The 12,519-nt window shown below is 49.8% G+C and overlaps 1 protein-coding gene across 1 annotated transcript in view; it reads right to left on the reverse strand.

Moving 5' to 3' along the window:
• HECW2 (HECT, C2 and WW domain containing E3 ubiquitin protein ligase 2) overlaps positions 1-12,519 on the reverse strand; it is a 207,840-nt gene that overhangs the window by 99,462 nt on the left and 95,859 nt on the right. The window contains 1 exon segment of the mRNA XM_015406124.1: positions 8,425-8,610. Coding sequence (XP_015261610.1) covers positions 8,425-8,610 — 186 coding nt within the window.

The raw sequence follows: 12,519 nt of genomic DNA on the forward strand, positions 1-12,519 counted from the left end.
ATAGCTAGCAATCCAAAACAGTCCAGTAGCACCTTTAAGACCAAGTTTTATTCAGGTACAAGCTCTCCCTCCTCTGTGAGGGCAGATCTGCGCGTCCCACCCCCCCATAGCTAGCAATCCAAAACAGCCCAGTGGAGCCTGAGTGGTGGGTGTTGCCTTCTGACAAACTTCCGGTGATGTCAGGGGGTGTGGCATATGCAAATAAGTTATGCTAATGAGTTATGCTAATGAGCTCCTCCACCTTTTTTTCTACGAAATGACCCCTGGACAGAACTATGGCTTGCCCAAGTTCATCCAGCAGCTGCAAGTGGAGGAGCGGGGAATCAAACCTGGTTCTCCCAGATTAGAGTCTGTGCACTTACCAAACTGGTAAATTCCCCTCCCTACCCCGCCAATCCTGGGGGTACCTGGCAAACTACCACATAGAATCCTGCTTCCATAAACCCTTGCTCTATCTCAGTTAACTATGTATCATCAATGTTTTTTTTAAAAAAAATTTAAAAAATTGAATTTTTTCAATAAAATGCTTTTTGAGGAAAAATCTATTTCAACTGGTAAGTAACCAATTATTCATTTTCCGATATAGCTAAACTAACCTGAAATATTATTATACTAAAATTAAACCTTAAGGCCAGCAAGAATGAGACTTTATGTAAAAAACCATGATTTAAATCGAGTCTTACTGACTAGTGATTTAAATCAGTCTCATCAGATCTCGAAAGGCAAGCAGGGTCGGCCTTGGTTAGAACTTGGATGAGAGACCTCCAAGAAATACCAGGGCTGCAACACAGAGGCAGGCAATGGCAAACCACCTCTGAAATGTCTCTTGCCTTTAAAACAAGTCTAGCTTGCCACCTAGTGGGTGCAGAACGCTAAAAGAAGTAGAACTTCTGGCTGCCAGGCAATCTTAGGATCTCCTGGCTATTCTACACACAATGCCGTATCATAATTAATTAATTAATCAGAATAGACATTAAGTTAATTTAGTTTTGCTTTTATTATCTAAAGCGGGGATGAACAGCTTGCACATTTCTACCTCATTTTCCAGACACTAGTCAGAAGTGAATGTCCCCAACCAACACTGCACAGGAGGCAAGGTCACACCATCAGCTGCAGGTGGAGGAGTGGGGAATGTGGTTAAGATTGAGGACTCTAATCAGGGAGAACTGGGTTTCATTCCCCACTCCTCCACATGCAGCTGCTGGTGTGACTTTGGGCCAGTCACAAGTTCTCTTGGAGCTGTAATCTCAAGAGCAGTTCTCAAAAGAGCTCTCTGAGCCCCACCTACCTCACAGGGTGTCTGATGCAGGGAAGGGAAAGGAAAGGAGATTGTAAACCGCTCTGAGACTCCTTCGGGTAGTGAAGGGTGGGGTATAAATCCAATCTCTTCTTCTTCTTCTTCTTCTTCTTCTTCTTCTTCTTCTTCTTCATCATCATCATCATCATCATCATCAAACCTGGTTCTCCCAGATTAGAGTCCGCGCTCCTAACCACTACACCAAACTGGCGTTCCCCATTTCCCTTGCGCTGTGAAAGTCTTCTTCCTTGCCTGGCCTGTTCAGACAAGTCAAACCAGGTAAAACCTTTGCACATCAAAATTATTAAATAATGATGACAGATGGTGCTTGTGATAATGTTCCACATCAAAGTGGATTAGTATTACCGGGTGGGCCCGTATTGTTTATACACACATTTCGGAACCCATAAAGCTAATTATTCGTATTTGTTTACAGTCCTAGAACTGAAGCAGAACAAAACTGATTTGCTAAGGGTGGTGATTTTAATTTTATATGGGCCAAAACGCATGCTTTCTTTCTCACCTTAAATATCCTGAAGAAAAAAAAATTAAAACAGATTACGACTTGGATCTACCTCATTTTCCCACGTAGAGCCCACGTTTCTGTGGGCTCACAGCCTTTTGCCTGCACACCAATGTTTTCCCTGTATAGCGGCAGCCTGACATGACTTCAGTAGCCCAGGAACAGGATTGGGGACAGTGTTTCCTCTAAGCCGAGTTAGTGTGAGCTAGCTCACAGTTTTTTAGCCTCCAGCTCACAGATATTTGTCTTAGCTCAGGGAGGATGGCTCCAGGGCAAACTGATTTATGCAGCAGCCAAATCGCTCCCTCACAACTTTAATGCCAGTAGCTCCCAAAGTAGAATTTTTCCTCACAAGACTCCACAGCTTAAAGGGAGCACTGGTTGGAGAGGGTCGTTTCAGGCTGCTGTAGGAAGGGGGGAGGTAGGAAAACTGTGCTCTGTGGGGAGTCTGGGGCAGTGGTTAAGTGCGCGGACTCTAAACTGGGAGAACCGGGTTTGATTCCCCCACTCCTCCGCTCGCAGCTGCTGGTGTGACCTTGGGTTAGTTAACAAGTTCTTTCAGAGGTGTTCTCTCAAGGGCAGTTTCTGTCAAAGCTCCCTCAGGCCCGCCCACCTCCCAGGGTGTCTGTTGTGGGGAGGGGAAGGGAAAGGAGTTTGTAAGCCGCTCCGAGGCTCCGAGGGAAGGGCGAGGTATAAATCCAATCTCTTCCTCCTCTTCTTCAATTTTTCCACCTGCAGAATCCTGCCCAAAGACTGTAAAGGGGTCCTTGCACCAATCTTTAATAGGGGTGACAACGTGCACCGTTCGTATGCAAAACTGTTAGTAGGACGTCTAGATCCGAGCCCAGCAGGCCAACAAGATTTTCGGGGTTTCAGTTTTTGAGAGTCAAAGCTCCCTCTGTCAGATACTAGCATATGAAATATGATAATATGTGAAGGATAAGATAGACCGATTTCACATAAGCCTTTGTCCCGCGCTCGATCTTCTGCTCCCCCCCCCGCGCTTGTTTTGGTCAATTTCACACCATTAGACCCACGGCCGCCTTTTGCCCCGCGTCTTCCCCCGATTTGCCCCGCGTCACCTCGATCCTTGATTTCCCAGAAGTTTCCTGTTGCCTCGCGGAGAAGCCAAAACGCACCCACCCCTTTTTTCACCCCCTTTTTTCACACCCACTCGCCCGCCACGCTCATCTGCCGCTCCTTGTCGTGTTTCTTTTAAAAAAGGGGGCGGATACATGGGAAGGGCTAGGAGGGTGAAAAAAGCGGAAATGGGAAGCAGCGGAAAACAGCCGCGCACCAAAAGCTTTAAGGGGAAATCCATTAGAACGATCCGGGGCAAACTACCCTGCATGGAACCAAAGGCAAGTACCATGTGCGAAATCGGTCATAGTATATGATAGCATAAGGTGTACAACAGCAGGATATGGCTGTGATACCTCATTTCTTTCATGGCATGATATTACTTCTGTATCATTAAATTGTCACGTCCCACAGTTTTTGCTAAACAATAACAGTTATAAAATGGAAATAATCTAGGCATACCACGTGAGATGTTGAAAATATGCAAACTGACCCCACTGGATAGATTCGGGTGGGTGGCTGTGTCGATCTGAAGCGGCCGAACAAAGTTCGAGTCCAGCGGAACCTTTTAAGGCCAACAAAATTCTGGCTATAAGCTTTCGCGTGCAGGTACACTTGTAAAGATAAAGGTAAGGGTTCCCTTGCTCGAAAGCCAGTCGAGTCTGACTCTAGGGTTGCGGTGCTCATCTCCGTTTCAAAGCCGAAGAGCCAGCGCTGTCCAAAGACGTTCCCGTGGTCATGTGGCCGGCATGACTAAACACCAAGGCGCACGGAACGCTGTGACCTTCCCACCGAAGTGGTCCCTATTTATCTACTTGCAATTTCTTGCTTTCGAACTGCTAGGTTGGCAGGAGCTGGAGCCAGAGACGGGAGCTCACTCCGTCATGCGGCACACTCGGGTCTCAAACTGCTGGAACTGCCGACCTTCCACAGCCTGCAGTTCAGCGTCTTAACCACTTGAGCCACCGCAGCTCCAGGTACACTTGTACGTGCACACAAAAGCTTATACCCAGTATAAAATGTTGTTGGTTTTAAATGTGCCACTGGACTCAAACTTTGTTGTAGAGTGTAGAGAAAATTACATTTATGTGTAGCATTCGGCGCACGCTGCAGATACAAAGGCCCACCTGCATACAACGTCCCTCCTTTGCACTGTGAAGCTCATTGAGACCATCCTGAGCTGGCAGAACACACAGAGAATTTCTCTGGAAAGGTAAAAAGGTTTCCCTTGCTCGAAAGCCAGTCAAACCCGTTGCGGTGCTCATCTCCATTTCCAAGCCGAAGAGCCAGCGCTGTCCGAAGACTTCTCCGTGGTCATGTGGCCGGCATGACTAGACGCCAAGGCGCACGGAACGCTGTTCCCTTCCCACCGCAGCGCTACCTATTTATCTACTTGCAATTTCTTGTTTTCGAACTGCTAGGTTGGCAGGAGCTGGGGCCAGAGACGGGAGCTGACTCCGTCGCGCGGCACTCGGGTCTCGAACTGCCGAACGACCGACCTTCCAGTCGGCAGCTCAGCGTCTTAACCTCTGAGCCACCGCGGCCCTTTCTCTGGACAGGTAGCATACAAATTCCCTAAATAGATAACCTTTCCGTGTGGATTCAGGATGTGGCTTCAGGGTCACTGCCTTGATCCTTGTGATATGCTGCCCACAATTACAGCTCGATCGGAACAGATAATCTCTCTGCCTCGGGAAAGGATTGTGGAAGACGAGACTGAATTTCAAACCGCTTTTGACTTGTCACAGGAAGCTTGAAAGGATGTTATAGGTGTTGTTATATGCCCCTCCCCCCCAAAAAAACCTGAATGTTAGGAAATACCGTCTATTGCACAAGCAATAGAAAAGTTTGCACAGCGCTACAGCACAGCAGGTGCTACAGGAGCTGCGGTGGCTCAAGTGTTTAAGACACTGAACTGCAGGCTGTGGAAGGTCGGTAGTTCAGCAGTTCGAGTCCCGAGTGTGCCGCATGACGGAGTGAGTTCCCGTCTCTAGTTCCAGCTCCTACCAACCTAGCAGTTTGAAAGCAAGAAATTGCGAGTAGATAAATAGGGACCACTTCAGTGGGAAGGGAACAGCGTTCCGTGCGCCTTGGTGTTTAGTCATGCCGGCCACATGACCACGGAAACGTCTTCGGACAGCGCTGGCTCTTCAGCTTTGAAACGGAGATGAGCACCGCAACCCTAGAGTCGGATTCGACTGGCTTTACAGCACAGTAGTCCTTCTCACGCTTCCAGCACTGCAAACCTCCCGAGTGGGCAGGAGGACCTCTTCGGATGCCGTTTCATTTTTCTTGTGCAACTCTCTCGTGGGAAGCGTGAAATAGCTATTTTGTGAAGACACACCTTCCATTATTATTTTTTTAAAGTATAAGCCAATTCAGGGCACATCAGTAGAGGCAGAACTCCCACACAGGTAGGGTGGAAAGGTGTTATAAGTCAATTCTACTCCATGCTCTGGATAGAAATATGGAGCAGAGGTCCATCAGTGGATGTTAGCCACAAGGTATAGATGGAACACTCTGTCTGGGGCAGTGATGCTCTGTCTTCGTGGTGCTTGGGGGGCAACGGTGGGAGGGCTTCTGGAGTTCTGGCCCCACTGGCAGACCTCCTGACGGCACCTGGATTTTGGCCCCTGTGTGCCACAGAGTGCTGGACCCAATGTTCCATCTAAGCTGTGGAGTCTTGTGAGCAAAAATTCTACTCTGTGAGCCGCTGGCATTAAAGTTGTGAGCAAACGATTTGGCTGCTGCATAAGTTAGTCCGCTCTGGAGCCATCCTGCCTGAGCTAAGACAAAAAATTGTGAGCCGGAGGCTAAAAAAATGTGAACTAGCTCACACTAACTCAGCTTAGAGGGAACACGGGACCTGACCCAACATGGCTTCTCTTATGTAATGTCTGGGGCAGTGATGCTGTGTATTCTTGGTTCTTGGGGGCAACAGTGGGAGGGCGTCTGGAGTTCTAGCCCTGCTGGTGGATGTCCTGAGGGTCCCTGGGTTTTGAGCACTGTGTGACACAAAGTGTTGGACTGGATGGGCCGTTGGCCTGACCCAACATGGCTTCTCTTATGTTCTTATGTCTGGGGCAGTCATGCTATGTATTCTTGGTTCTTGGGGGCAACACTGGGAAGGCGTCTGGAGGTCTGGTCTCACTGATGGACCTCTGGATTGCCCCTGGGTTTTGGCCACTGTGTGACACAGAGTTTTGGACTGGATAGGCCATTGGCCTGATCCAACACGGCATCTCTTACGTTCTTATGTCTGGGGCAAGTGATGCTCTGTATTCTAGGTGCTTGGGGGGCAATGGTGGGAGGGCTTCTGGAGTTCTGGCCCCACTGGTGGACCTCCTGAGGGCCCGTGGGTTTTGGACACTGTGTGAAACAAAGTGTTGGACTGGGTGGGCCATTGGCCTGACCCAACATGGCTTCTCTTATGTTCTTATGTTCACACTTACAGCACACACAGGACTGGCCTTTGGAAATGTTTGCTCTTATATATCTCTGTCCTGCTCCAAGGTTCTGTATACCTAAGTGGCTGAATATTGTCCCCCAAGGAAAATATGAGATTCTGCCCCACCGAATTCTGAGCAGTGGCTCCTTTTCAGAGTTTTAAAGACAACAGTTCTGACAACTGACAAGAGAACGGACTTCTCAGAGCATGGACTAGTGAAAATATTAACAAGATTGTCGCCACTGTTCCTTTCAAGGTAGATGTCTCGGGGATGAGGTCTCCCATCCAAGTACTAACCAGGGCCGACCCTGCTTCGCTTCCGAGATCCGATGAGACTGGCCTAGCCTGGGCCATTCAGGACAGGGCAAAAGACGTTCAGAGGTGGTCTGCCATTGCCTGCCTCTGCATCCTGCCTCTGGACTTCCTTGGAGGTCTCCCATCCAAGTAAGAACCAGGGCTGACCCTGCTTAGTTTCGAAGATCATAATGCCCCTGTACAAATCAATGGGCTCAGGGGCCCCCCCCCCACTCCAGCCGACGTTGGCGCAAGCTCACACCGTCGGCGGGCGGCGGCACCTCCTCGCCAAACCACCCCGTAACATCCCGGGGCATGGGGCAGTGGGGCAAGGAGGCGGTGCCGCCCGTCAATGGTGCGAGCCCGCACCAACATCGGCCAGAGCGGGGAGTGGGGCTGAGCAGCGAGACAGCGCCCTGAGAGAAAGCGCAGCTCCCCGGCCCTCCTCCACCACCGCAGCTGCTCCATCCCAGGCGCGGGGCAGTGGGGCGAAGAGGAGGCGTCGCCTGCTAATGGTGTGAGCCCACGCCGACATCGGCCGGAGCGGGGAGGGGGGCTGAGGGGCGAGACAGCGCCCTGCTGGAGAGCAGTTTGGCACCCTAAGGGCCGACTCACGCTCTAGGCGAATGCCTAGTTCGCCTAGCGGGTGAGCCGGCCCTGGGTGCGACCTCTTTTGGAATACCGTGTACAGTTCTGGTCACCACACCTCAGAAAGGATATGAGAGTATTGGGAAAAGTGCAACTAGAATGATAAAAGGGTTGGAACACTTTCCCTAGGAAGAAAGATTAAAGCGCTTGGGGCTCTTTAGCTTGGAGAAACGACGGCTGAGAGGGTGACATGATCAAGGTTCATAAGACTATGCACGGGATAGAGCAGGTCGAGAAAGGTACTTTTCTCCCTTTCCCACAGTACAAGAACTCATGGGCACTCCATGAAATGGCTGAGCAGTCGGGTTAGAACGGATAAAAGGAAGTCCTTCTTCACCCAAGGAGGGATTAACACGTGGAATTCACTGCCACAGGAGGTGGCGGCGGCTACAAGCATGGACGGCTTCAAGAGGGAGTTAGATAAACATATGGAGCAGAGGTCCATCAGTGGCTCTTAGCCACAAGGGATAGATAGGAACTCTCGGTCTGGGGCAAGGGATGCTCTGTCTTCTTGGTGCTTGGGAAGGGGGCAACAGTGGGAGGGCTTCTAGTGTCCTGGCCCCACTGGTGGACCTCCTGGTGGCCCCTGGTATTTCTGGCCACTGTCTGACAAGAGTGTTGGACTGGATGGGCCATTGGCCTGATCCAACATGGCTTCTCTTATGTTCGCATGTCTGGGGCAAGGGATGCTCTGTATTCTTGGTGCTTGGTGGGGGGGTCAACAGTGGGAGGGCTTCTAGTGTCCTGGCCTCACTGCTGGACCTCCTGGTGGCACCTGGTATTTCTGGACACTGTCTGACAAGAGTGTTGGACTGGATGGGCCTTTGGCCTGATCCAACCCTGGCTTCTCTTATGATCCAATGAGTCTGAGGCAGCTTGGCCCACCCAGGTCAAGGCAAGAGATATTCGGAGGTGGGTCTGCACTTGCCTGCCTCTGTGTAGCCACCCTGGACTTCCTTGGTGGTCTCCCATCCAATTACTAACCCGGGCTAACCCTGCTTAGCTTCCAAGCTCTGATGAGATCAGGCTGGCCTGGGATATCCAGGTCAGGGTGATGCAGATATTATTTAGATGACTATTTCGATTGTGGTCACTGCACATTCATCATCACAGCCCTTCGTTCAGCTTCCTTACCTTGCCCTGATGATCGTGCTTCATTTCCCAGCCCCTCGGCAACTCCAGCTGCTTGTTGGCGAACATGTTCAGAAAGCCCACCAAATCGCGGTTGTGCTGATAGCGCTCAAAGTGGTGGGTATCCCGTCGGACTTTGGTGATCATGTGCTTCAGACACGTATTGTTTGTAAACATGCGGTAGGCACTCTGGGAGGGAGGGAGAGAACAGATAAATATCATTACTACTGTCAGAATCATTTTTAGTTTGAATGCAGAAGTTGAAGAAGAAGAGGAGGAGGAGGAGGCGATTGGATTTATACCCCACCCTTCACTTGGGAGTCTCAGAGCGGCTTACAAACTCTTTTCCCGCCCCTCCCCACAACAGACACCCTGGGAGGTAGGCGGGGCTGAGAGAGCTCTTTCGAGAACTGCCCTTGACAGAACAGCTCTGACAGAACCATGGCTTGCCCAAGGTCATCCAGCAGCTGCAGGTGGAGGAGTGGGGAAATCAAACCCGGTTCTCCCAGATTAGAGTCCGTGCACTTAACCACTACACCAGACTGGTAGGGCTGAGAGAGATTTTTTGAGAACTGTTGTTTCCAGAACAGCTCTGAGAGAACTTGTGACTGACCCAAGGTCACACCAGCGGCTGCATGTGAAGGAGTGGGGAATCAAACCTGGTTCTCCCAGATCAGAGTCCGCGCTCCTAACCACTACACCAAACTGGCTCTCAGGAAGCTCTGAAGTTATTCACCAGCTTAGGAAAACTAAGAATCATTCTTGGCTCTGTGGCAGGACACTTGGTTTGTATGCCGGAGGCCCAAAGTCCCATCCCTGGCATCTCAAGTTTAAAGAGCTCGTGTGCTGGGAATGCATTTTGGGAAAGGCCTGCTGCCCAGCAGAATAGACAGATGGAGTCATGATCTGGTTCGGTATAAAACAGCTCCACGCGGTCTTATATGTTATACCCTTGGTCACATATCTTACACTTTCAGTAGGCCTGCTTCTGAACCTTCTGTGGTCCATTTCTGTCTTGCCTATGAGGATGGAGAGACCTACACTTCCAAATATGAATGTAAAGCCAGAACCGTGTAGGCATGGCTCTCAAACCCATTTCGAAAGCTGAAGCTCAGCCCGGGCACGTTAAAAGTGGCAGTCGGCTCATCCAAACTGTTGTTCCGCCTCCACTGGAAACGCAACCTCTCCCGATACACAGCTGCAGTTACGAGAAGAGGGTTTCCCCAGAATGGATGGCGTGACCTCTGGGCACCTCTGGATCCCAGACTCTTGTTTTCATTTTTTTAAAAAATAATCAATTGCAACTTGTCTCGCGAATGAATTCATCACCTGAATCGACATCCGAGTAAAAGCACCAAAACGCTCCCCAAATTATACTTTGCTCTGATGCCTTACGGATTTAAACAATACAGGGAGTTCTAAAATTACCATAATGGCTTCATTTAACATGTTTTAATTTAAAAATCCTAGGCTCTATCAGTTTACAGGGCAATTATACCAGTGGGAAGCTCAGGATACTTTTCCCGCTGGCTTAAAGCCAATGAGTAAAACTCCTTAGAACATGTTCATGCAGAAACGAAGGCAAACGTCAGCACGGCATTTCCACCGACCAAGTTCCCAGCTTGAGTCCAATCTGATGGAGTCAAGGGATCTATCCTGTGAGGGCCAGGGTGGTTACGAACGGCCAACTCTAATCTGCAGAACTGGGTTTGATTCCCCACTCCTCCTCCACATGAAGCCCGCTGGGTGACCTTGGGCCCAGTCACAGTCCTCTCTGAACACTCTCAGCCCCACTGACCTCACAAGGTGCCACTTGCGGGGAGAGGAAGGGAAAAGGCGATTGTGAGACTCCTTAGGGCAGAGAAAAGTGAGGGGGGGGAACCCTACTCTTCTTCTTCTTCGTCAATGAAGGCCCAGCGAAAAGTCTATCCCGCTCTTCCACTAAAAACAACTTGACTCCGTGGTGTTTGCAGCATGACATCAGGGACCTAGAAGTTTGAGCAACTAAACAAAGGGATAAGATAACATCTAGTTACTACAAAGTGCACAGTAAATGTCGATTAAAAACAAAGATTAAAAACCACGAGGTAGTGGGTATCGCGTTACATCCACATTTTAAAAAATCTTTGCCTCTTTTGCTTTTAATCTATATCCGCTGTGCACTTTGTAATAAATCTTGTTGTTGTTGTTCAGTCACACAGTCGAGTCCGACTCTTCGCGACCCCATGGACCACATCACGCCAGGCCCTCCTGTCTTCCGCCTAACTCCGGAGTGTGCTCAACTTCATGTTCGTTGCATCGATGACACTGTCCAACCATCTCATCCTTTGCTGTCCCCGTCTTCTTTGACCTTCAGTCTTTCCCAGATTTTGTATTTTGTAATAAATAGATGCATCTTATCCTTTTGTTTAGCTGCTCCACCTTCCACGTTCCTGACTTGCTTCTCGGGGTGGTTCTCTACCCCCCCCCCGGCCTTTTGCTGTTCCCGTTACAGCATTCCATTGCAGAAAACATGGGCAAGTCCACTATGGTTGCCAGCCTCCGGGTTCGGGCAGGGGACCCCCTGGTTTTGGGGGCTGCACTCCGCCGCAGACCAGCTGGCAGGTGGGGGAAGCCCCTCCCCTAAACGGGGGTGTCACTGCATGATGTTCTCGATGCAATGACATCACCCGGAAGTGACATCATCATGTGGGGGGGGTCGCACGGGACGCTCTGGTATTTGGGCAAACTCTATGGTTTTGAGGGTGAAAAAAACCACAGTTTTGCCCGAATACCAGAGTGTCCCTGTGTGACGCCCCCCCGACACAATGACGTTACTTCTGGGTGATGTCATCGCATCGGGGACATCACACTGCGTCCCTGCTCACCCCTGGAACACCCCCCAAATCCCCCTGCTGGAGGAACAAAGAGACTTGGCAACCAATGTTCCCTCTAAGTTGTGAGCTCCTGGCATTAAAGTTGTGAGCGAGCGATTTGGCTACTGCTTAAATTAGTTTGCCCTGGAGCCACATCCTTCCTGAGCGAAGACAAAAATGTTTGAGCCAGAGGCTAAAAAACTGTGAGCTGGCTCACACTAACTTAGCTTACAGGGAACACTGCTGGTAACCATAAAGTCCATAGAAACCGGGGAGAAACTGCATGCATCAGCATGTACAGAATCCATCTCTTAACTAATTCTTCCATTCTATCTTGTTTTTGTTTTAACATGTTATTAATTTTATGATGTAGAAAAATATTAACAGAAGGATCACTTGCGACAACGATATTTTCTCCCTAATGGTTACAGTACTGAGGGGAAAGGGTGCTTTCATTTTCGCCTTTCTGTATTCTGTCCCTTTTTCAATCCTGACCCCTCAACCACCACAGGACGGACCTCCCAGCATCTTTCTTTGTCCTACTGTTCCTTCTCCCAATTACTCTACTGCCCTCCTTGGCCCAGAGTTGGGAAGCGTTAAATACCTGCTCAAAGCTCCTAGAAGAACTGCTTCCCTCTGGTCCCACAGAATGTCCTGGTTCACGGGACATCCCTCAGCCAGTCAGCTGTCTAGCTTTTGGTGACAGACTCCACCCACTGTGAGAATCAGCCCCCCCCCCACTTGTGGGCTTAGAGGGAACACTGCTGGCAACCATAAAGTCCATAGAAACCAGGGAGAAACTGCATGCATCGGCATGTACAGAATCCATCTCTTAACTGATTCTTCCATTCTATCTTGTTTTTGTTTTATGATGTAGAAAAATATTAACAGAAGGATCACTTGCGACAACGATATTTTCTCCCTAATGGTTACAGTACTGAGGGGAAAGGGTTCTTTCATTTTTGCCTTTCTGTATTCTGTCCCTTTTTTTATCCTGACCCCTGAACCACCACAGGACGGACCTCCCAGCGTCTTTCTTTGTCCTACTGGTCCTTCTCCCAATTACTCTACTGCCCTCCTTGGCCCAGAGTTGGGAAGCGTTAAATACCTGCTCAAAGCTCCTAGAAGAACTGCTTCCCTCTGGTCCCACAGAACGTCCTGGTTCACGGGACATCCCTCAGCCAGTCAGCTGTCTAGCTTTTGGTGACAGACTCCACCCACTGTGAGAGTCAGCCCCCCCCCC

Source organism: Gekko japonicus, unplaced genomic scaffold (assembly GCF_001447785.1).
Source record: "Gekko japonicus isolate JY-2015 unplaced genomic scaffold, Gekko_japonicus_V1.1 scaffold1690, whole genome shotgun sequence".
Classification (NCBI taxonomy): Eukaryota; Metazoa; Chordata; class Lepidosauria; order Squamata; family Gekkonidae; genus Gekko; species Gekko japonicus.